We start from the raw sequence: 26,920 nt of genomic DNA, 5'->3' as shown, positions 1-26,920 counted from the left end.
TGCTGTTGTACAGAACAAAATATGTGTTATCCTCACCTAATTCCATCATTTCTGCTATCTATTATGACCCGAGGCTTGTCTTACAGAGCGGGATTAGTAGGTAGGCGAGCTAACTTCAGGCTTAACCCTCACTGCTTCTCACAAAGACTTCTCAAGTTCAAACCGAGCTCTGTTGCCATGGATTCTAACGCCGAACACCAATCCTCCAAGGGACTGTTGTCCAGGCTCCTGAATAAATACGCACAACCATTTCCACGGGGTTCCAATGGAGAGAAAAATACTGCATTCACATAAAAATACAGAATCAGATTGACATCTCGGCACTGAGAAAATAAGTTATAATTACCTTCCTTCCAAGAAATAGCAGGTAGTTATTATCAGTTAGACATTTAATTAATTAGTTACCGCTAATAGCTGCTAAACTATTCTACAGTGTTCCTAACGGTGACTAGTTTAATGCATATAAATTTCTATCACTGCAGTTATGAAGTACATGCACTGACCTGAATAAAAAATCTTTAATGAGCAGCAATTATAGAAGAATACTCTAGAATTCAGATTTCCAATATGTGAAGTATTCCTCTTCTCTCGTCTGTATTAGAAGCACTAACAATTTTACTGAAGTTAAAAGGTTCGGTAGTGCTTGTATTTATAAACAGTATTTTGCTAAACTTGCTGGCTTCATAAGAAAAGAGTTGTGTTGTTGGTAACTACTTCATACATAACGTCTTTATTTAAATATTGTCCTGTTTTTCATACCTTTTTATTACTTGTATTCTATGTCCTTCACTTTTTAATATTTTATTCCGCCGCAGCAACCTAATTTCCCAGCTGGAATCAACACCTCCATCTTATCTTTTATTAAATATACATGCCTTATGCACAAACTTCACCTCTTTCATGTGAACTTGCATCATGAGAAAGGCTTCAGATGTGCAGCGAAGCACACGTTTGGGGTACCTCCTTGAAATGGCTCAGAGATAGTTTCCGGGGAGCATTATCGAAACTTTTAACATGATGCATTTAAATACAAAGACCGTGACCAGCAACAGTAGCCCACGGGGCGGCTTTGTAAAATGTGATGTCAAATCAACATCCTTGGAAACTAATCAAACACCAACAGATGCCCAAGTTACAACAGGACGGCATTGTAAACAACAGTATCAGGGAACAGTGGGCGTTAAGTAAATTCCATCATCTTCTCAAGGTGACATGAGGAACATGATTGCGTGGCGACAGTATCAGCAGGCAAAAAGGAACAAGGGTGCAGCGGTGTCTCAGATGAACCATCTTTTATCTCTGCTGCATCCCTCTCTGTCATTCTCAAACTATGAAAAGACAGTCACTGTCTCACTTCCAAACTTTCTCTGTGTATCCTTCTACTTCTTTGTTCCTATAAATCAGATGCAGATTACAGCCACACAGTGGCGGTCCTAGACTCCGGGGGGGTTCCAGGCAAAAAAGCCCATCGAGGCCCCCTAACACCCCCTAGTGTCATGTCTCTCCTCTTCTTGTTTTTTCTTTTGTTTCTGGTTACCTGCAAGGTATGTTCTTTTCATGTTGCTGACATTGATTCTCAAAGTATGTATGACAGTTTGGTAGCTAGCCAACTGTCCTAACTAACAGTATCTAGCTGTCCATACAGTAGCTAGAAGCAGCAACACTCAGGATTTTTTGGGGCAGTGGCAGAGGTTTAAGGGAGTTTATAGTTGTCACTGTAAAATCAGCCAATACGAGGGGCCCCAAACATTTGCCTGATCTGCCTCTCCTGATGGTGCGCCCTCTTTAACAATTGTTAAACAGTTGTTTCTTTGTGAAGTCATTTGTGTTTAAAAGGTAGATTATGGACAGCGTACTAGTGAATTGGTTTTCCTCCATCTATGATATAATAGACAAATTTAAGCCGTGTTTAATACTCGTCAGGAGGATTAAACAATTACTGAGTAATCAAATCAAATAAAAACTAAAAACAACAATCTACACAGGTTTCCCTTGAAATTATAATCTTAGTATCACTGGGAATTACCTGATTATAAAGAGATCACTAATACAAGTTTCACTAAAAATCCGCAGTGAAGGTAGTGATCAAGCCTTCTATGCAACCACAGTTGTCCTGATCCATGTTGTTCAGGGGCGTAATTTACAAGTGGGGGTGGCAGGGGACATGTTACCTACATTCTTTAAGAAAGGAGTATTGGACACATCCACTTTTTACAGTCCAAAAGCTACCATATTATTAAAACAAGGTATGTTGGCAGCATGGTGGTGCAGTGGTTAGCCTTGTCGCCTCACAGCAAAAGGGTTCCTGGTACGAACTATGGTCGGGGAGCCCTTCTGTGCAGAGTTTGGATGTTCTTCCCACGTCAATGTGGGTTTTCTCTGGATACTCCGGTTTCCTCCCACAGTCCAAAGACACGCAGGTTAATTGATGACTCCAAATTGCCCGTAGGTGTGAATGTGAGTGTGAATGGTTGTCTGTGTCTATGTGTCAGCCCTGTGATAGTCTGGCGATCTGTCCAGAGTGAACCCTGCCTCTTGCCCAATGTCAGCTGGGATAGTTTCAAGCCCCCCGCGACCCCTTACAGGATAAGCTGTTAGGAAAAATGAATGAATGAATGAATATTAATATTGCTTTGAGATTTAGGGCAGATATCATGGCAGATATTAGTGCAAATTTGAACTACACCTGAGCATTAAATGAGAAATTACATGAGATGAAGTAAGTACACCCACCATCTCCAGGGTGGTTTTATTCTGCACTTTTTCCACTCACTGGGTGAGTCACCATATTGATGAGTTTCATCTATTTTCATTTAAAATATTTTTCTTTTAACCCTCCATTTCATAAGAGGACATGCCAAAATTATGAAAAAACATGGTTTTGTTTGACCTCACGTAGAGGTAGATTTTGCAGTGGAAAGTAACCCATCTTAGATTTTAGAATTGATGTAATTTATTTTGGGGATTTGCCAACACCAGTTCTCATAAAATCCAAATTACGACTGAATCCAAAACAGCATCGCTATAACACTGCACAGAAAAGCTGAGCATCTCTTTCAATTCCACTGCGAGATCCCTCGCAAGGGCCTCACAACCTCAACCAGAGCCATTCAGCACCCACCCTCTGCACACCACACCTCAATGAGCACGCACACGAGAAAATTAGGTCCATGTCAGCACCCACAAAAGCCCCTCTCCTGCTTTATACGCATCACTTTTGAACAGGCTCTAAGCAAATGGTGAGTGGGTGAGGCCACAAGCTACACTCCTTTATGGTGTGGCATTACTCTGTGGCAGCTACAAGCACTTTCCTTAAAATCACACCATAATAAGGAACAACCACGGTCCAGTGGCTGAGGAGGCCATTGATGGAATTAAGGCTCATGAATAAGAATGCAGCGCGGGGTGAGTGAGAGCTCTCCCACTGTGTAATATTGACATGCTCCCTGGTCAGAAAATAGCCCAGCATAATTAGCTTTCACAAGCAAGTACGGGGCCAGCAGGAGACGCCATGCTAGACACAGACAAAACCTTCAACAAGAACATGAGCAGGACCGAAAAGGAGGGAGTGGTTGGGTGAGATGGAGGAACAATCAATGTGGGTCAATGAAAGACAGGTCGTCCATCAGAACAGTTTACTGCAGAATATCTACCTGTACTAGAAGCCAACATGGGTCATATGATATGCAGATGGGTTTCTTAAAAATAGTATTGATATATTTATAATATAAAAAGTAATGAGGCTGGATATAAACTAGATTACAAGATATGATCAAAAGCTCCAGAACACCTACTTAATGCACCTCAAGCTGAGACTGTGTTGTCAAAAGCTTGAATTAGACTTTCAATTTAAACCTAATACATATTGCTGTTGGAGCTTGTTCCTTGTACTTGAAAATATAGAAGATCAGTCAAATTCACATAAATTTAGAAAACTTTAGTTGCTTGAGCATTTTCAAACATCAAAACAAGCTCAGAGGCCAGAAAAGGTCGAGAATTGCTGGCTTCGAGAAAAACATATTTTGAGACTGCAAAAACAGAACGCTGCCAAGCACTGCCTTTAAATATTGCTGAAATTTTTCTACATTTTCAAAAACAAAAACAGGAAAAACAATTATTTTCAGCCTTTCATTTTAGCGGAGTGGGCAGAGCTGCAGACTTGACACTTGGACTTGAGTCAGACTTCAGAAGCAAAACTTGTGGGCCTGACTTATTTGAAACTTAGCTCCCTTAAGACCTGACTTAACTTGAAATTGCAAAGCAGAAATAATCAAGACTCAAGTTTGAACCTTGTCAGTTCAATAAAAAGGGCTGTGGTACTCCAGTCCAGTCTCGATCTCATGACAACTTTTTCAAAGTCTTGCACTTGTCTTGGTCTCGGCGTCTATGTATATGTCTATGATTTAACAGTTTCACTTAGTTCACCACATATCTTAAACTTTGGCAATTTCTTGTGAACTGAGATTCTAGCTGAGACAAACCTCCTCCCTCTATCAGCGACCCACAGGCAGTAAATCACATCAGCAGCAGGGGGAGGAAGACAGAGGACAGGAGGAATGGCTGATACTGACTTATGTCTGAGTTCTTCAATCTTTCTTAACTTCACTCAGCATTTAGATGTCAGGAATATTATTTATTTTATTGACATTTATATTGAGTTTATATAGTGTGTTTATAGAATATTTCTGTCCATCCTAACTCCTTAATCCATATATTAGTATATTTGAAACACACCATTGCCTATTATTTCCTTTTGGAGGGATTGATTTGCTCTGGTCTTGGCTTGGTTTCAGCTGCCTTTGGATTCAGCTGGACCTGGCCTTGAACTTGACTTGGACTGGACTGAGTTGGTCTTGACTACAGCTCTGCAATAAACAATAAAAACATCAAATGAGGCAACGACAGATGGGCCTTGCAGAGCCACATCCCTTAAGTATTCATTTATTAGGCCACAGACGTGAACGTGAAAAAAAACCCCAGAAAAATGCTGGTAGCGAAACATAGAACGCAAAATGCCAAGACCTAAGACCTGACATGACCCAAAAGATTTAAAACCAACTCCGGCAGCAGATGAGCATAGACATACAATAATCTCCAGAGCTTCCACAACAGTGACAAAGGCTACATTTAGGGAGCCAATTGTCAAAAAATGTCTCTAAATGCTGTCAAATGAGGATGTCATTGGTGATAAATGACCAATTAGCCTGGTGGTGATTATCAGAACAATTTAATCCATGTCACTCACTTAAGGAAAAAGGGATGCCAAATTAAACTCATCTATTGTCATGAAATCTTAATGCACTGGAAGTCATGCACACCCAACACGGTCCCTCACTGCTGAGTATTTCCATATGGACTGCTAGATATGTATAGAGTTCAAGTGGTACACAGTATGAATATTCTAGCTTGGGCTAGATCAAAGTGAATCATGCAAAACTGCTATGAAACATTCATTACCAGGAGTATCATCAGTTTTTCATCTTAAAGATTGATGCATTATGTTTGAGCTTCCCATTGCGTATTACCCACGCAGGTAGGTCCAGCAGGCTGGAGATCAAACAGAGGGCTAATTGCACCATTTTATTTGATAGGAGCTTAAAGTTAGTCATGTTTCAAAGGGAGAAAAAAACAACCAAGACTCAGACAAAATTTAGTTTGAGCTCTAATTAGATAAAGAGGAAAAAGGATTCCAAAATTTTAAGTGCCAGCTTGGTGCACCAGATTACCACCACCATCGCATTTATCACAGATCTATCCACTTTTGCCAAAATGAAATTGATGGCGCAGATGAATGTGCATGAATGAGACCTGATTAATAAAACAGGTCCTTTGTGTGGTGCTAACTGTGTAGAGTCATCAGAGACTCCAGAAGGAAACATGGTGAAACGGCTCCTTGCCTTGCTCCCTTGATTTCGTCGTATCAGGGTTAGAGGGCATGTGGCGTGAATGTAGATCCCACTTTCCCTGCAAGTAAAGCACCTAGAGACTTTGGATTGCAGCTACTCATTCATGCCCAGCATAAGCTCATTATAAGAAGGGTGATGTGACAAAGACACAAAGAAAAAGAGAAACATTAAAGTGAAATAAAAGAAACTGAGACAGTGGAAGAAGAGTGCTAAGGAGGGCGAAAGGGATTCATAGTCGAACGGTAATTGAGAGGACAGGGAGAGAGCCAGAGAGAGGGGGGAGATAGCAGGATTAAGAGAGGTAGAAAGTGCCTTGTAATGCTGGGCTGAGCAACGACTGGAGGCTTTTCCTGCCAAGCCCTTTGAGCCATCCATCGTTTCAGTGGGACTAGGGCTACCTCATCACAGCCTAAACTCTCAGAGATGAGTCATTTTCAAGCAATGTTCAACGGCGACCAAGCCAGATGATAAACATCACCCTACACATAGACACAAAAACACACAGAGTAATCACACATTTTAAATATCCATGAAAAATGTGGGAGTCGGGAGTTCTATGAGAGCGACGGAAAACTAAAAAGCTGTGTCCTCTTATTGTGGGACTCTTGAAAACATAACAAAAGCCAGTACGGAGAGCTTAGAAACGACTCAGTGTCCTAGTGTCAGTGATTAAGACCTTTCAGAGGGACAAAAAAACAAACCCAATCAGAACGAAAACATGAGTCATCAAAATTATTTCAGATGCCATTCATTTCTGGAGGTCACTACATTAAAAAAAAAACAACTAATTGAAATTTTCAAACTAGCGATGCACAAACGGCATAGGTCCACTGGACCTATATTGGTAGGGGAGTAATGACATTTAAGTAAATTCCAATCCACACCTCTTTACCAAAGCCAAGTTGTGTTTGACTTTCGATCCACTGGTCGTGAGGACGGTCTCGAAGCAAAATCCAATTGCACAAATTGACCCAATCAGTTCAGTTGCATCACTAATGCAATGTATACGTTGGTGTGAGAGTTCTGACCTTTCTTACAACAAAGACGGCAATCGTGGCGACCAGAACGAGATCATGTGCAGTGAGGGTATATCTAAAGGTAGTTTTTATTGTCATTAATACACTGTAAGCACACTGAGCTATGCACCAAAGGGCTGAATGAAGTGGATAACAACGAGGAGGGGGATTAATCACGATCCTCCCGGCCAGTCACATCACTGGTCTCATACATTTTAAACAGCTCCGCCCAAGCAGTGACTGACGAAAATGGCTCCCCCAACAGAGAGCAAAGCACAGTGGGAAAATAATTCTGTTTTCTGGGAGGTTCAGAGCAGCAATGTGCAAATACATAGCACCAAAGGCAGGTAACATGCCTTTGTGTTTGCAGAGATACAGAAAGTTTGGCAACACAAAAATCCTCAATTGCCCACTGACTCTGTCATGAAATGAATTATTTATTGCATTATTTCGATGTTTGTCTTTTTCACGTAGGTGATTGATCAGGTTTGGTTCAATTAGATATGCGATAGCGCTGCTGCTGCCAGGCCTATGAGTGAAGCAGTTTGTTTAAGCTGTTTATTTGATTGCATAAACAGACAATTTCCCATAATAATCCTGTTTACATTACTATCCAGGGAGGGTTGTGCTTTTTTTTTCAGGAGATGAATTGTGTGCTCACCCCTATCAAATACAATCAAAACTATTATAATCACAGTTCTGCTGTGTAACATTATACTGTCATTCAGCAATTATAAATGCAATGCTAGTTTTGCTAGAAAAGTTGAATGTAAGGTAATGACTCCTGCAGCTGTTGCCCCTGGCAACCCAGGGTTGTTGGATGAGGATATAGAGAGAAGACTGGTGGGAACAAACAGTCCCAAGATTGCTCAGTGATGTGGAGAAAAGAGAGAACTTTTAAACTGTCTTGAGAGTTTTTACTTTCAGCTGTATATCCAGTAATGCGTCCCTTAGGAAGTCATCATCTCCTAAACATGATGGTTTGTAGTGCTTAAACTGGGAGAATACCGAGTCAGCTTAGGTGCACAGAAAGTTTACTGAGTGGCTATTCTGTGGCAGTCTGGTGTTGAATGTTGTCAGATATTTCCAAGACTACAGTTCTTGAAATAATCACATAAAAATGTGTTATAAATGTTTATATAAACGTGACTACCTGTGGGAAGCTTCTGATTTAAGATTCTGTTAACAAGATTCAGCAATGCATTTTTTATCATGTTTCATAACCCCTGCTGGTAGAATCACCAATCACCAATTATCAAGTGATTTCACAAAAATACCAAAGGTGTGGAATCAAGTCACATGGCTTGGGCTTGAGTCACAAATTTGATGACTTCAGAACTTCCAACCATCCGTCCATTTTCATCCGCTTATCCGAGGCCGGGTCGCGGGGATAGCAGGCCAAGCAAAGCACCACAGACGTCCCTCTCCCAGCAATGCTTTCCAGCTCCTCCTGGGGGACCTTGGGGTCCCCCAGGCCAGACGAGATATGTAATCCCTCCAGCATGTTCTGGGTCTGGCCAGGGCCTCCTACCAGGAGGATATGCCCAGAACACCTCTAACTGGAGGTGCCCAGGAGGCATGCTGATCAGATGCCCTAACCACCTCAACTGACCCCTTTTGAGGTAACTTGCAACTTTACTTGGACTTAAACACCAACGCCGGGTGACTTCACTTGAAGTACGCGATGCCTTACCCCAAACCCAAAGATTAAAATATATGTTATTTTAACAGTGCGCCACAAATCACTTTATTTCCCATTGTTTCCTGATCAACTAACATATTCCTTCATTCCCAAAAAGTCTAGTTAATTCCTTTAGATCCACTTTGTCTGAACCAATCCAACAGTATCAATAAAGTTGCAGGAAAGAACCTTGAAGAACTAAAGGTATGTTACTGAGTGCCAGTTGAAAAAAAACTGATACTAAAGGTAATGCAGGTTGTGTACAAAAACTACTCGATGGTCAACTAAAAAAGAAAAAGAAAAAATGGCAGTATGTAAAACATGCCGGCTGAACTTTCAACAAACATGTTTAAACAAAAGAATACAGATTTAAAAAAGCATTTATGATTTTTGTAAATCAATATTTCATCACTCTGTTGTTTAAATGCCATTCCATTTGGTGAAGAGCATAGTAAGACTTGTTTAGGACTCACAATTCAAAGCTTAAGACTTGGAATTTGACTTTGGACTCGTCAGTCTTGACTTGGGACTTGACTGTGGCCCTTAGTGCAGAGACTTGAGACATACTTGGAAGATAATGACTTGGTTCCACCTCTACAAAACACTAAAACCTCACTACCTTTGCATAGAAATTGAATTCTGTTGCATCTTTTCTTCCACTTTCTTGCCATGCTAGCTGCCAAGGCCACCAATACATGGGCTAGAAAGAAAAGGAACATACTTCCAATAAGGTAATGTACACAGGGCATAAATCAACACAACCGTTTACTTAGGTTAGTTTACAATAGACAATGTTAGTCTGAAGGAAAGTCATCAGAGGAAAGATGTTTTCATGGCAAAGTGGAAGACGGAGGGGATGAAAGAGCCACAAGAAGTTTTGGACCTCATTCCAAAAAGCAGCCATGAATCAGCATGAAATTATGTTGTTTTTATCTTTGGGGAGAGATGATGAATAGCCAGGAAAGTTATTAAAGGTCTATAGAAGTTGCATGCCCTTTCTATGTTGCAGAGGGGGGAAAGAAATGGATCCACCGCTTCAGGGCAGGAGGAAGAGACATCAAATGTGTATGTTGCCTACTCCCACCTGCCAATTAAAAGAAAAAAAAGAAGAAGCAGAAAACTAGAAGAACAAGGATGAAAGACTATGGAGCGCAGAGAAGGGCAAATATCAGATAGAGGGAAGGAAAAAGCGTAGTCGGCTCCCTGCACTCTGACTAACCACCTGCTCCAGTCTGAATTAGCCCTTTCTTTACTGTTTGCACTCATCCAAGTGAAACTCACTCCCCTAGCTGACAAATGGACTGAGGCCTCCTGCTTCCATTTTTTAACACATTATAAAACCCCATGTTTAGTGAGCCACCACTGTGACGGCTATTAATCTGACACTACTGTATGACCAGGCTGAGGCTTCCTGAGGGTAATATGAAAGGGTGCCTAGTACTTCTGAAAACTCTCAAACTTCTGGATTCTTTGGCAAAGCACTCAGCTTGGAGGGGCATAACAAAGCCTATGGGGCATTCCGCTCCGAATCCAAAAATGGACACCGTTACGGTCGATTCAAACCACTGGTCAATCCGATCCTCTCAACTCAATCTCCTGAGAGATACCAATCCGCTTCGTACTGTATGTGGAGATGTCCTTAAACATTCCCCATTTGCCATGTCGGGCTTCCTTTTCCGCCTAATCACCACAGAGTCTTCTAGGGGCACGTCTGGAGACCTGGGCTGAGTGGATGGGCTGCGGGCTTGAAATTTACAGCAACTAATTGGCCAAAATTGAATGCGGCAGGCTCTTATCAAAGAGGATTGGAATAGGGTTGGAGGCAGGACGGGGCTGAAAAATGAGACAGGATAATGAATGTCAGGTGATGTCATCCAATGCTGGAAAAGAATAGAGTGAGGAAGAAATAAACCTCTTTGATTTAAAAGTCTTGAGGAAAAGAGGGTTACGCAAGAGGCAAACATGCACAGATGGAAAGACGGTTTAAATTCTAACCGTAATCCAAACAACTCCCAAATTTGTTTATTACTTATCATGTTTGCTTTATAGCGAAAGGGAGTTTTTATCGTCTCTCTCTGTCAGAGCTTTTATTATTACCCTTTTGCATATTAATGTTGGCTGCAAAACCACCCACCATTCTCTATTTGTTCGTACTATTACAACAGGCGGTTGTCCCCCGCTGCGCTCATCGGTCATGTTTTTGTTCTGTAATTGTCAGGTGCTCAACACATAATTGTATCATGGAAAAACAGCCTCCAACGAAGAGTAAGCAAGACAAACCAACGACTCCTGCACAAACAGAGGAAGGCTGGTAGAAAAAGCGTGTAGTCGAGACCTCATAGAAACTCTGCTGAGTGATGGATGCAAAATATGCACTCCACATAATCAAATGTGCTGCGCGCATGGTTAAAACAGTGTGTACATAATTATATGTATACTTTGCAGTGTATTTCTAGTTTGGGATGCCCAGTGGGAATCAAAGTAAAAGTGGCTGTGGATCTTTCTATATGATTAAGTACCACAGAGCACCTTTTATTACAATCTGCCTAACAGAACCTTTAATTTAAAGCAGCACCTGCGTGATATTTGCACTTCCAACACTGAAGTCATGCATTAATTCATCTGACATCCCATTGTTTGGGGAGTTAAATGTTTATGCAAACCTCTACTTTAAACAAGGGAGGCCACTTCTGATAGAGCTTTGGGGGTCATGCATGAGCAATGATGGTATTAAGCTCACGTCTGCTCAGCATGATAAGCTCTCTCTTAATGTCACTGGTAGCTGTCTATTTGCAAATATTAAAGACGATATTAAGTATTTAAGGCCACTGCATGAATATGAATGTGTTTCAGCTTTTTCTGATGCACTGAGAAACAAAAGAATACATTACAGGTAGGGCTGGGCAATATATCGCTACCGGAATCTTAGACAAGATATTTTCTTCGATTTTGGATATCATAATACTGTGAGTGTTGTCTTTACTGATTGTAAAGGCTGCATTACAGTAAAGTGATGTCATTTTCTGAACTTACCAGAATGTTCCAGATATATTAATATTTGTCTTTACCCACTTAGTAAATATATGCACATTACTGATGATTACGTATCAAAACTCTCCCTGTGTAAATATTTTGTGAAAGCACCAACCTTCTCGCAATATCAATACTGAGGTATTTTAGTCAAAGATATATTTGATTTTTGATATCAAGCCCTACATTATAGGGGAGGATCCACGATACGATATTATCACGATACTTAAGTCACGATACAATATCATTGCAATTTTAAAGCTATAGTGCGTAACTTCTAGATGTCCATAAATGTCCGTTTCACCCAAACCACTACTAGAGGAGATGACACAATGCTGATTAAGCTGATCGGCTCCTCTAACATCTTGCGGTATTTTTCAATATATATCTCATTTTTAGTTTGCGTGTAGACCGGCGACATTCCCGCGCTGGCGCACAGGAAATGCTTCCTCACAACAAGAAGGGAGGGGGAGGGAGAGCGGAGAGTCTCATAGCAAGAGGTAGAGCGCAGGTAGAGAGAGAAAGCAACACGGCGGAGAAGCGGCCGAGACACGGTTCAGAAGTGGATCCTACCACAAAGGCAAGTGTTACTCTGTGTACATGGAAGTGCCGCCGGCTTATTAGTTGTAATAATGCATTATCCGCTGGGAGGCGACAGAAGTTACGCACTATAGCTTTAAATACGTTGCAATATGTTGAGTATTGTGATAAACTATATTGCGATATATTGCGATTAATTACTCTTATTCAACTGTAAATTATGTCCCGAAAGGAAAACATGTTTAATTTAATAAGAAAAAGGTTCAGTCTGTTCATCTCACCTCAGCCATTGTTGCAGCAGCAGCAAAATGGATCTAGTGTACTGCAAAAAGCAACTGATATATTATTCTAGCAGGCTACCTAAAGTTGAATTTTTATTAATATTAATAATCTATAAAATAAAAAAAATCGATACTGTGTGACGATACGATATTGCCACACAAAAATATCGCAATACTATGCTGTATGGATTTCCCCCCGCCCCTACTACATTATAGGAGAGCTATGGCCATTTTAAAAGTCATACATGTTTTTACTATGGTCTAAGACATCCCCCAAATATAAACAACTCTCTACCAAATCCAAATACCTGAGTGCTAAAACTCAAATTTGTGATGTTATAGGGCACTGGTTCCCAACCTGAGGGGCCCAACCCCATTATGGGTCACCAGAGCTCCACGGAGGGTCACAGGGCTTTCTTGGTTGTAATGGGTGTAAATATACAGTAGGCCCTTTATCTCAGCATTTAGTTGTTGTTGTTGTTGTTGTTGACAAGAAATTCTATAAAAAGATCTTGGAAATACCAGGAAATCTCATCTCTGATGAAATATTTACAGTACAGCAAATAATCTGCTCAAAATTCATCCAAATTGCTCATTTTACACAAACCTCCTGCAGAAATCCCATTCACTATTTGGGTTAATTATACAGTTCATCAGTTCTATACTGCTATTGTTGTAAATTGAATATGATATGAAGTATCCATTAAATATGTCACAGTCAGGGATCATCAGTTTACTCAATGATAAAAAAGGGGTCTCTTAAAAGTTTAGGAACAATTGTTACAGGGTATGAAGTCATTAGTTCAAGGTCCATGCAGTGTAATAAATTCAGCGTCATACTTGCGTTTGGCCATGTTGACAAGCTAGTTTGCTGTCTCTGTTAGATAGATCATTCGCTCACTCTACTTCAAAATTAAGTGTTTTTTTTACAAACTAGACACATTTGCGCATCACTTGTGGTCCATACGGAATGGACCTGTGACTCATTTTTGGACCACGACCCCCCAGTTGGGAACCACTGTTCTAGATGACACTAGCCAGATGAGTGTTTTAAGTATATGGGTACATTTTCTGTTTCAGGACTGAGAACACTACAATATAATGAAGCTCATTTAGGGATGAAAAAGAAAAAACATGCTGTGGGTCCATAAAAGCAGGCTCCCATTCATTGTCTATGAAGCATCTCCAGCCTTTATCCTTAATGACAGCACAAATTTGAGACTGACTACTCTGGTTTATGGCTTTGAGAGTAGTTCATATTTGCAGATATCGATTGAATTTTCTTAGGCTACTTAAATAGCATATTGGAATTCTCAATTTCAATCTCCCCTTTAAAGCTACAATTAGAAATACAATTACTTCCCATAATGCAACTTCATAGCATCTTTCATTAGATCCCCCCAGCCTTCACTTTTTCCAAACACCACATCTCCAGTTTGTAATACAGGTTTTCTGTAAATTAAACATAATGATAAGAAATCCAGGACAAAAACAATCCTGATGACATCATTCGGGTTATTTTTCCTGGACAGCTCAGTTGTTCTCCTTGTGATGACTAAATTGGACTTATAGTGCATCTCCATTTACTACATGATCTTTTTTGTCTTAATAACAAAGACTTCTCATTAAAAGCAACCATTGCTTTATTTATATACATGTAAACAACAACCATGGTTATGGTGACATGCTATGAAGTAATAACTTCATTTCTGATAAAACACTGTGAGATCCCGTCTGTATATTACAATCAAATGCTAAAAACCAAACCAGGACAAGGGATATGTGGGAGGATATGAAGCAGATGGTCACCCTCTCATATCTGCCTAGCCACCCTCAGAGCTGAGGGCAAGTGAGGACAGGTATGCATGTGCTTATGCTTTTAAGCTGTACGGAATAACACTATCATGTTGACTAGTTTTGAGTATTTTTCCTTTGCTGCTTCAAGCATAATGCTTCTTGTGCAATTTCTAATCATAAATAACATACATTTTTAGTTAATAGGAATTGTAGCTTTCACTACAGGCTTTCAAAAAAGTGTCACCTTGATTTCAATATTTGAGTATTTTTGGCAAGCGGGCAAGGCATGGACATCACAATTTTCCTTTTTTCTACTCCAGAAAACCTGCCCCCATAACAGCCAGCTGAAAATGAGAGGATTTAAATGAAGATGGGCAAAAGAACCGATGGGGATTCTTCAGTTAATCCTACTCTCCTGCTCAAGCAAATATCTCATCAAATCCTTCAACTCCGAAATAAGGTCAGAAGCCAAGGATAATGAGAGCTGGAACGTATGGGAAAGATCACCAGCAAAGGAGAAAGGATCCTCCCATCTGCTTTCCCCTCCTTATCCCTCAATCATTCCTGTCCCTCTGTCAGCACATGTTTTCATCCGACGGGAGCCCAGTCATTTGTCACATGTGTTCCAGCCTTAGCATGGTGAAGTAAATAATGGCCTGGAAGCATTTATTTTCCACATAAACATCATTAACAGGAAGGTTGTCAAATGTCGACTGTCACAAGGCCAGCAGGTTCAAATCACAGGTTGCCGCTCATTTAGTTTTATCGTCCTCGAGAGCCTCATCAAGCTGTGGTATCTATTAACCTTCATCATTAGTGTCATGTGCACAAACACAAAATGCTAGTAGACAAAAATATGTATTGTTCTTCTTTGTTCCTTGAAATGACAAGTGTGATGACACAGCAGTGGGAAGAATCCCAGTGGGGGGAAAAATGAAAGAGATACAAAAGACAAAAGGAGAGTCTGGGCAGATAGGAACAAGAATGTGTGTGTGTTTGGATGTATGTGTTTGGTGGATTTGCACCTTCCTGACCTGCTTTTCTCCTTCAGGGGTCATGCACAAGCCTGCCACAATGCTATCAGCTGTCCCTTAAGGTGCCTGCTGAGGTCTACTGAGATATAAGGTGATATATAGCTTTGATATAGCCTGTAATTACTAGCCGTGAAGGCCACACCGCCTTGGGGAAAGGAAAAGGGGAACACAAAAAGAGGGAGGAGAGAGACACTGGGGCTCTGATGAGAAAAGGGTCACTGTTGTTTGATAGCACAAGCGCCCGGCCTCTCCAGTGACTTCACACAGTGGGAAATGGCATCAGATCTATACATGCTTTGGAGGGAGACGGATTCAACAGACGCCTTAGCTCCCAAACAATAAGCTCCAAAAATAGCCCACGAGGGAATGGCAGTGATTGCAAAAAGCACAGGCTGCAGCATGTGTGTACAAACTATGCAAATGGCCTCAAATGGTGCTGAATTAATCCTTAGTAGTGCGTTTCAATTACAGCATCATTAGCCCCCATCTCGCCTGCATCACGGCACCACCTATAGGTGACATGTTTATCCAGGGGCTGTGGAGTCTGCACAGCCATGATGCTCACAGCACAAAGGGAGGAATGGCTAATGAAAGAGAGCCATTCATTTCATCCTGTCACAGCATGGTGCGAGACAACCTTCATTTTGGGATGCATTACAGCACTCACAAGCTCAGTGGCGTGCTATCACTCAGATACAGGCTGCTATTAGCTCTCACTTAAAAGACCAAACGCCTTGCCGAAGTGGCCCAGTGTACACCTTTTACGAGTGGGCTAAACTAGAAAAGGTAGCGCTCAGGTTTGATAGCTGAATATCAATGGAGCACTCTTAGTGGCTGTGGAAGCGAGGGGGATTGAGCTGCCTAAATGTATATTGACAGCTGAGAGAGCCGGTGATATGGCTGGGCATTTGCCGGTGATGGATGCGAGCCTGGCACACAGACTAAGCCGGCAGCAGCGTGGCTCATCTTCAGACGGGATGTGAATGCTAACTACCACGCTTGCCAGTCACCACGACTTAACTGGTGCCAGCAGGAGAGGCAGGTGGTACACAGGCGAGGGGAAAAAAGGGGGCAGAGTCCCACAAGGGGAAAATACTATCAGTGCATTCACAAGCATGCTAATTAGATTTTAAGGTAATGCTGAGATTATTACACCTTAACCTGTTTATCTTTGTTAAATTTAACATAATCAGATTAGATTAGTCGCCAATCTTTTTACTCACTCTGCAGTGTCCCAGTTCCATACCACATACTAAATATATACAGTTACAGCAGGTGGAATACAAGAACATGCTTTGCCATTTTATACCAACAGGAAATTAATAAATTATATGTCAGACATTGATCAAATCGCAACTTCAGAATTCAAACACCAATTAAACTTCACAAAAAGGGAGCAAAAGGGTTTTGTAAATATTTAGCATGTGTTTTTTTTTATGATCTTTCAGAAGCTGCTCTCACCCTTGTTAGCAATTTATTTATTTGTGTGCAGCTGTGAGTAGTGCCTCCATCTTCTTTGTGGACTGTAATGAGGGACCCTACATCAAGTGCTTTTTGGTGTACATACTGGCTTCTTTGAATATACTTAATTTTGTCACTTTTCCAGTGTGAAAATACATATTTTTCCTCTCACCTGTAGTGCTATTTATCAAACGAGACTGTTTTGGTGTGAGTTGCCGAGTGTTGTGTGCCTTCTCTCCAACATAATGGAAGTAGATGGCGCTCAGCTTGTGGTGCTCAAAGAGCCAAAAAATACATTTGACAAACTCAACAGCAATGTCTCTTTCCAGAAATCATGACCTGATTACGATAATCCACAGACATTTTTGTGAGCAGTTTCATGTAGGAACTACTTTCTTTCTACTGAACTACACACGCTGACCTTATCACTGTGCAGAAGGAAGCTCACCTAGCGCCACTGAGCTAGCTAATGTAGGACGCCATTAAAGTTTCCATCTTGCGCTGTCACACGCATGAGACTCTCGCCCATGAGTAGATGCACGCTTCCTTCTGTGGTGTGATACAGTTAGCAGGTGTTCTGTAGAAAGAAAATTGTTCCTATATTAAACTGTTCACAACAAGGTCTGTGAATTGATTTCGAGTAAGCAGGTCATGATTTCTGGAAAGAGTTTCTGGTGACTTTTTCAAATATTGAGTATAGTGTTAGTTCAGGCAGGACACGATGTCAAGCTCAGCTCACATCCCAGCTACATCAGCTCATCTCAAGCAGCCCAATCAACTGATGGAGCAGCTGGTTGATGAAAGAGATTCAGCTGATAGATCACATGATTCCTTTCTATACAACCAATTTGCAAATCTCATTCAGGGCGCCCTATTTAAACTGCTCTGGCCTGCCTACTGTTGCTGCTTCCTCTGCAAGCCGCTCTGCAACCCACCTCCACTCCAGCTCCTCCTTTTCATGCTGGGTCTGACTTATTAATGTCATTTCTGTTTGTCATTGATGCTGGCTCTGTTCTGTTCCCGGGGGGTCTTTGCCACTGCTGTGCGTGCCTTAGGGTTTCTATGTAGGCACATGGAAGGGCAGGGAAGTTTGCTCTCTTTGGGCTTTCCTCATTTGCACGTGGAAGGGCAGAGAGGTATACTCTCTTTGCCTTAAGGCCTTCCACATAGGCGTATGGAAGATGCTTTCTGCGTAGGCCTAGGAAAGGCAGAGAAACCCCAGAACAGAGCCATATTGCCAAATATCATACTGCCAATAAAATATGAATGAAACAAAGTTTTCTTTGACTAAAGTGTTCCTGACTGAAGTATTTTTTGGCGCTTTGAGCACCACAAGCTGAGTGCCATCTGGTACATTATACTAGAGAGAAGGCAGACATCTCTACGGCTGATATCTCCGACACTCTGCTATCTACACCAAAACAATCTAGATTGATAAATAGCACTACAGATAAGAGGAAAATACGTATTATGTTTTTTGGAGTGAACTGTCACTTTAAGTTAAATAATCAGAAAACTTTTCCTTGCAGGTCTTGTCACCGCCATTCTGGGAGAAGGTTGAGTCCCGCTGCTCTTGAGCACCACTTGAGTCCCATTCATATTAAACATATTTAATATTTACAGATGCCTTGCAGATTGCGTCACTAACACTCTGGCTTAATGAACTTTCAATAGTGTCTGTGTAAGAGGATAAGTATGTCTGATAGAGTCTGACCGATAAATCAACTTGGCTGATAATATTAATCAATAATATCAAATGTACGTGTATTTTTATGTACAGTATATAAAGCTGATTAGTAAGAAATAAATGTAGTACAGAAATCCCAGGGTTATGCATGGTATAATTGTGAAACAGTGTCAGTTTTGCGTAGGCTGGTACTACACGGCATAAGAAGTTTCTTTTTCATCCTTAACGACTCTTTTTCAGTGTGTACCCTCGCTACAATTCTTTTAAAAGACATATTCAAGGGATCCTTATCAAAAATGCATGTTTATGTTCTGTGTTTACATGAAAAAATACTAGATACTGGGAGATATATCCTTATTGTATTTCTTTAAACTCTCAAACTCTCATTGATTCTATTGATTGGCGCTATAGTGTCTATAGAGAAACTATGGCACGGCTGGCTGTATTTATGCAAATTCAGCCCGACAAAGAACAAAAAACATCAATGAATCCACCTCTTTTCTGTCTCCCTTTTGTTTTCTGCAGTCTGCAACACATCCTTCCAGACATCAGCCCAGTAATCAAACAACTCATGGAAACCACAATTATTGTGGAAATCAGGTTACTGCGAAGCATGTAAATGCTTTAATCACACTGTTACATTGTTTGGGTTGTTTCCAGTGATTGGGTAATAGTGTGCATGTAAACATACTGCATGATCAATAGAGGGGGAGGAAGGAGACAGGAAAGAGCGAGACGGGGGAGGAAAATCCAGCTAAAATATTAATGAAAGAGAACGCTTGCATCACTGCTGATATCGACTCATTGGAGATTATAAAGTAGACAAGCTCCTGAAGAAAAAAAAGATCTGGGAAAATAAGAGAATAATTACAAAATCTTGTTCTTCCAAATCTGATCAAAGCACGTTAGTTATAATTAAAAAAAAAAAAGCAACCCTGTAGATGAACTAAGACATATATATCAACATGTGACATCGTGCTGTGGCTCGTTCTTTCACGTATCACATTATCACATTATCATCGCTACATCCATACATCTAAAAGTCAAATCTTTATGCCCTGGCTTCAACCTCGGCCTGATCACAAGTCTTTGAAGACTTCCTCTGTTCAAATTGCTTGCTTCTGGTTCGCTCTCGTTTTCTTTTTAACCCTAATGAGCTTAGCCGCAGGTGCCTAGCAACGGCTCTGACAGCCCTACAATGAAATAGTCGGGGGTGGCGTTCGTTTGTTGTGCTAACCTCTGCATGCTAATGTGTAGCTGTGTCGCTAAAGCCACAAATATCACTGAATGCTCTCACCCCATCCCTGCTTTGGCACCCCTCCCTCCCCACCCATTCGCAATTCATACCACCCACACCTTTCATCCACTTAGCAACTTCCTCTCCCAAGACAAAGTGCTCTGGCTCTGAATCGGGGTTGTGGTTACCTTTTACCATCACTGAAACGCCCCCGGTAGCAACGAGATGCTAAAAAGACTTGCTTTTTCCCTGGTACTTTATGTTAGTTTTGTGTTCTTGACAGTAGCAGGACCCGTTGATTCATTCCTGCAGGGATTTTTAGTCTGAGTGGGCGGCTGGAGAACAAGGGAGCCGCAGGGTGCATCAATTATCTGACAACATGTTTCAAACTACCTCTTTTTACCATCAGCTGCTTTTCACACAGCTGATTATCTGAACTCTATGGTACCAAACTAAAAAGCCAAGAGCAATTGTTTGATAAAGCCCAAAGGTCCATTAGAATTCTCAAAGGGGTCCGTCCAATGTGAAACTAAAGCTTTGGAAATAAAAAGAGGTAGACAAACGTTAACACAGAGCAGCAATTTAGATAAAGTCCATCCCTTCTAAGTGCTGCAATAAGTCAACAAAAGAGCTGCGATGGACTATACATGTGTTCCCTCCACACCCGCCTCGAGCTCTACATTTTCTTGAATCCAGACTACTTGGTTAAAACCCCCGAAACTTGTGTATATATTACCTTAATGTTCCCAATCCATTATACCGCAAAAACTAAAGCAGGGTAAGACTACACTGTGTCTGCCCTGACAAATAGGTCTCCAGGTCCCGGTTTGTGCACAACGAGGTCATAACTCTGAAAGCAAGACTCACAAGTGGCGGCAAAGCTAATCGAGCGCATTCCTATTTTGACAAATAACTAATAATGTAATCATGTTATGGTAAATTAACATTGATTTGTGACAGAGCAAAATTATGACTGATATGGATTAATCCATAACAGGGACATATTACCAAACCACCCAAAGAAGAATTTTTGTATTCATATTCCCAAAACTCCAGTGACTTCACTGTGTAACCAACGCCCTGTGTTTTATATTTTTTGCTAATCTCATCAACCAGTCCTCACATTTATCATACAATTCATAAAGATACTATGTGCTCTATATTTTAAAATCTAAGCTCAATTTTCCCACAAAGCCATGACATTTCCATAGTCTCTGAAGTGAGCAAGATCGATAAATGCAGTTGTTCCATGAAGAAAAATACATCTCGAGGAGCTGCGTTTAATTTCAGCAGACCTCAGGTGGTGTGAGCTACAGCATTTCTCATTAACTGAAGATTAGCTTATTATGTTTTCCAGATTTTTTCAGCAAACACATCTACTCGAGTCAATTACTTAACAGCGTAAAGCAAATTTTGCTTGGGAGTGTGCCTTTGTGTGTGTACATATTCAAACATGCAAATATTCATGTTTCATTATCCTGAAAGGAGCTACAAGCAGCACACTTTTTATTACTGTCATTTGTTGTCGTCATCTGTGGAGCTTTAAAATGACTTAATATGAAAGAGCTTTGAAATGTGAAACACCGACAGTATAAAAGAAAATACATTGTAAATCATGTCGTGTTTAAACCCCAGATAAAAATCAAAGTCAAAGTGAAATTTGTATTCCCCTCACTCGTGTAAGGAAATATAGAGAATGATGTACTGTCCAGATTCCAGCTAATACCAAACAGAGATTTTTTTTTTTCTTAAAAAAAGGAAAAAATAGACTTTGCTTTTTCCCTAGACATCCTTGGGGTTGTCTGTAGTTTAGCATCGTTTGTACATGTTTTTACTTCCTAAACCCTGATACCTTAAGGGAGAGTTACAAGAGAACGTGGCGGTCTGAGCAACTGGGCCAAACTTAAGAAGAGAAACTGGACTTGGTTCTTGGACAGAAGAGCAACTGGTTTTATATTTATATACAACACAGTGGATGCACGTGGAATGGTCGTCTCAAACTTAGAACCTTTTAGGACATTTTATGAAACTTTCGCAGAGACCCTGACAAAACCATTCTTGGATGTACCTTTGGACACAAGATGTGCTATCAACCTCTGGAGCACGCCATAGCCCTGTAGCCTATGGACGCTCATTCAAAATTTTAACTATAAAGGTTTTTTGTTTGTTTGCTTTTTTAGGCACTAGTTTCCTTCTACCAAACTACACCCCTAAACCACATCATCCCGTGGAAAGAAGAACCATCTTTTGCTAGTTCACCTAGCACCACTGAACAAGCCTATGTTTACGTAGTTTATGTAGATGCATGCTGGTGGGTGTAGTTTGGTCAAAAGAAAACAGTTCCTACATCAAACTGCTCACGACAAGGTCTGTGTGATTTCTGGAAAGAGACACTGAACTGTCCCTTTAAGGCCATTTGCCAGTTTTCATAAAAATCTATCAAAACGTGACTTTACCTTTGCGACATGATTTTGTATGCATCTGGAAGGTAACACCGCGTGTTCTCCATCTGTGCTGGGTCTGCGTCGCAGATCTTGTCATCAGTGCGGCCGTAGTTGGCGCTCTCAATCATGATGACGTCCGTGCCCGGGCAGCGCAGCTCGATGGGATAGCTCTCGCACGACAGCTCCCTCCTCACCACCGCCATGGGGATGGGTGCTCGACTGAAGGCTGCAGAGGGGACAAGACAAAAACAAACAAACAGCATGTAAGTATAAGTTTTCTTGATTCCTTTTCCACTTTGCTTAAATGATTCCTGCACTTAAGTGAGAAAACAATTTCATCCTAGAGTTGGGCTGGGTGAGACCTGAATAAAAAATCAGTATATTCCTGCAGGAAAACAGATGGGAGGACCTGCAATCAAAAGGTCTGACACTGAGACATATGAGAAGAGGTTGTCCACCCTGGTCTAGAGAGTGTGGGCGGAGAGGACGCTGGTTGTTTGGAGTGGGAGGATGAGCAATACCACAGGGGCCCTTGGGAGGCCAGGAGTTGTGGAAAGAGAGAGTGCGAGATTGACACAGATCAAACATAAGGAAATAGACACAGTGTTTGCGTTTGGCTGTGAGAAAATAAACATTCATTACATGGGCATTCAAGTGAGAAATTAGAGACAGACAGAGACACAGAGACAAAGAAACCAGAGCAGAGCGTGCCTCATGTAAATTGTTGCAATTTCCCTCCAGACTTGAATCTATAAATCACAGAGGCTGCTTCGTTCTTTGTCTTTTAAGGTGATACAGTGCACTTCATTTAAGCACACAGGGGCAGGAGGCAGAGGGTCAAAAGGTGCCCGTTGCCTCAAACCGAAGCTGAGCTGTTCGGCCAAAAATCTGCTGTTTACCGCAGAGCCAAGATGGCCAAGATGGCCAGGAGGGCCAGCAGGGCCGCGCGGCAGCGGTTCGGAGGTTGCTGTTTTCCTTTTCCTTGACAGAGGCGCACGCATGCACGCCCACGCACGTCTGTAGAGGCTCACACTCGCGCACGAGCGGGCATGTGCACAACAGACTGGAGGAGTTCTGTGTTTACAGCGAGAATAAAAAATGAGCGAGAAACATAAACATTGGCCTGAGTGACTGTAGGAGGACTGTGGCAGTTATAGATTTTTTTTTTTTTTCTATAAACATCCTTTGAGACCGAGCGTCTGAGCTGCGAGAGCCACCGCCAGATGACGTGCATCGCGGACATTCATCAGGGAGCAGAGACGGACAGAGAGAGTGTTTCCACATGTGAAAATGGGGCTTGGCAATATCACCTGAAAATCAATATCATGATGAACTGTCACATTTACCTCGACAACAATAAATTTTGCCAGAATAGATTTTTTTTTTTTTTTAAAGCACGAGCACAAGATTCTCTTGGTCTCATCAATTCATAGTGTTTGACAACATTATCCAAACTTAAGGTCCACTTACTAGCTTTTTTTAGCTTTCAACTGCAACTTAATCCAATGATCATTTGTCATTAGACTGAAAAAAAAAATTACTAAGTGGCCCTTAAGTTAAAATGATTGTGTCCACATATTGAGAATACATTCGAAAAGCACATTTCTGGCATCAATCATCTCATTCTGCTTGTTTTAGAGTTTGAAAAGGCAATTGCCTAAGTGATAAACTGCCCAGTCTGTGTCTTGGCATAGCATGAAGCTCTTATTTCTCAGCTACCATTATAATATAAGACATGGTTATGATTCAGGTGTTGGTAAAAATCCCTCGTTACCTCTGGAAGCTGTCATAATGACTATTTTCCGACAGAAGTAACATTTAACTTTCTTTCAGCATCGTGTTGACTCATGTGGCATTTAAATATTATCCGTGTTAGGCTGGGTAGCCACGGTTAATTATATATCTTTAAACAGCTAAGTGCAACAGTGTCGACATGACTTACTCTATTTGGAATAAAAAGCACACAAAGAATGCCGGCACACACTGGGAGACACTGCTTGTTATACTTGTAGGAGCATTAAAAGGGGTACGCTAATTTACCAAACATATGGTCATGGCTTAAAGGGACAGCTCACCTCAAAATAAAAAATACATATTTGTAGCCTGGAGTGCTATTTATAAGTCTAGATTGTTTTGGTGTGAGTTGCTGAGTGTTGGAGATACCGTCCGTAGAGATGTCTGCCTTCTCTTGAATATGATCGAACTAGATGGCACTCAGCTCGTAGTGCTCAAAGAGCCACAAAAAATACATTTGAAAAAACTCAACAGTAATGTCTCTTTCCAAGAGAGACCTGGCTAAGGTAGCAGCCTTACACATTAAAAATGCAACAAATACAACATGTAATGCAAAAATCTACAATAAAACAACAACATCCTTTACAATGCCCTTAAAGTCATCACTGTATATAAGTGTGTCTTGTTCGCAGTTTTGTTTAGGAATTGCTTTTTTTCAACCGAACCACACCCATCAACCACATCATCGTGCAGAAGAAAGTGTGCATCTACTGCTAGCTCACCTAGCACCACTGAGCTAGCTAAAGTTACAGCTCAGCTGAGGAGGATGCCATGAATGTTAACATCTTGTGCCGTCATGAGCACGGGCCTATCGTCGATGAGTAGATGCACGCTTCCTTCTGTGCTGTGATACAGTTGGGGTTGTAATTTGGTAGAAAGAAAATAGTCCCGACATTAAACTGTTGACAACAAGGTCTGTGGATTAATTGAAGTAACCAGGTCATGATTTCTCGAAAGAGACATTGCTGTTGAGTTTTACACAATTATCGTTTGGGGCTTTGAGCACCAAAACCCGATAGCCATCTAGTTCCATTATATTCTGAAGAAGTCAGCTGATATCTCCAACACTCTGCAACTCACACTAAAACAATCTAGTCTGATAAACAGCTTTTCAGGTAAGAGGAAAAGTGTGTATTTATGTCCCTTTAAAGCTGCTCTCTGTAAATAATTTTTCATTACCAATCAAATCTCCTCCGATTGGCAGATAATTTTAGCACCTTTCAGCTCATTGTTTTGGTTTTACGGCCCGCAAATGTACAGTTTTGTCGTGTCTGCCATTTTCCCATCTTCAAATGTCATTAGGTACCATTTCTAATCTTACCCTAAAAATAAACCACAAACATACGAGGAGAAAACCCAAAGACACACGGTGAGGTGAAACAACAAAAGAAGCCCCTCATTATCGTGTCACTTCATTTTGTCTCCGAAACCATTCAAGACCCCAACACGGTAAAGCGCAATGCCATGGAAACATCACAAATTGGAATAATTGTATTCATTCTGGTGATGAAAGCCATCAATTATCTTCCTCTTAATGGGAAGATTTATTCCGCCCCCTGAAAAGTACTGGTCCGGATCACACCAAACTTCTTCGAAACTGACAACCACAGAGAGAAAAAAAGGGAGGAATATAGGTTGACTGAGGCAGGTGCATTTAGATGAATGACAAAAGAGTAATTGACTCTGAATGGAAAAGAAAATCTGGCTTTGTTTATTGATCTTCACTCTTTTGTATGTGGTTTCTTCCTTTATTGAAAGCTGCCATCCAACGTGTAGAAAAAGCCCTTTTAAATAGTTTCTATTATACAACCTTGTATGATGAATCTTGATTAATTTGAGCTCTATGATTTTTCTCTATGAATAATTCGTCCACGCCTTGTAACCTTGTAAAGGCAATTCATGCCAGCGTCCCTAAAAGAAGCATTAAAAAAACATCAGAGAGGAGCAGGGAAGATGCCGTCAACATGGGCACCAGCAATCCCCTAATGTAAGCAAGTAAATGCATGCCAGTGGTGTCTCGGATTACCCGCCTAGTCAACAACTGTAGTGTAATTACATTTGTGCCCGGAGGCGGTGATTGATAGGGCTCATATTCCTCGGGTGCCAGAGCCAGCATCCTGCCCCACTCACACGTATCGCTGTCTACCTGTACACAGCATTGACAGGGCTATCGGAAATCGAAATAGTCTTATTGAAAGTCCATCCTCTTATCTTGGGTCTATGTTCTATTCACTTTATCTCTCTTTCCCTCTTCTGCAGCTAATACTTTAGAGTAGTATTCATATGCAGAGCGTATGTCTTTTTTCTCCACTGCAGATTCTCCCTAGATAATTTCTCTGACAAGCACACTGCAGAATGTGGAGGGGAAGTAGTTTGGGCAAAGCAAACTGTAAGGGTCAGGCTGGATACTTCCATTACTTTCACACCACAGAGCACTGTTTTTAATCATGATGCTTGCAAATGACATAACTCACAAATGAATATTTCCAAAAAAAAAAAAAATGCAATTACTCACCAAAAAGGGCAACAGAAAGGTCAGAGAGAAAAATGGCCATTTGGAAAATGTCGCTCCCCCGCAGAGCTTTTAAAAATCACTCCGAGGGGGAAATGCTTTGGAGTTCTGATTGTGGGTTTGTTAATAGTGATAGTAAGCAAGAAGGGAGAAATTTTTGCTGTTAAAGAGCAGAGCTTATTCTTGGGTCACTGACACATTACCTTCTGCGAACCACTGGGCATCGAATTGAGTAACAATGACATTTAAAAGTCATCATTAGTAACAAAACAGGGGCCTTCGGGGGCTTGTATTTTCATTTCGTCTCCCAAGAAAACGTGTCAGGGAGAAGGAGTTAAGGTCAGCCACCACACATTATTACAATGAGCCCGTCTAAATGAGCATCCGCTGCTCGGATAAACAGATGTCGGATGCATGTGACAGCTCTCAATAACTGTAACATGCTTTTAGAACACTTTCAGGCGTCAGCTGAAGTGTGTAAGCTCACACACAGCGGATAA

At 41.1% G+C, this 26,920-nt stretch overlaps 1 protein-coding gene across 6 annotated transcripts in view; it reads right to left on the bottom strand.

The window, feature by feature from the left end:
• LOC126403954 (adhesion G protein-coupled receptor L3-like) overlaps positions 1-26,920 on the bottom strand; it is a 278,598-nt gene that overhangs the window by 148,046 nt on the left and 103,632 nt on the right. For all 6 annotated transcript variants that reach the window (XM_050066833.1, XM_050066834.1, XM_050066836.1 and 3 more), the window contains exon 4: positions 22,127-22,340. In XM_050066833.1, coding sequence (XP_049922790.1) covers positions 22,127-22,340 — 214 coding nt within the window. The remainder of the gene's footprint in view (positions 1-22,126; positions 22,341-26,920) is intronic.

This window comes from Epinephelus moara, chromosome 17 (assembly GCF_006386435.1).
Source record: "Epinephelus moara isolate mb chromosome 17, YSFRI_EMoa_1.0, whole genome shotgun sequence".
NCBI lineage: Eukaryota > Metazoa > Chordata > Actinopteri > Perciformes > Serranidae > Epinephelus > Epinephelus moara.
This window is presented reverse-complemented; position numbering and strand designations above follow the sequence as displayed.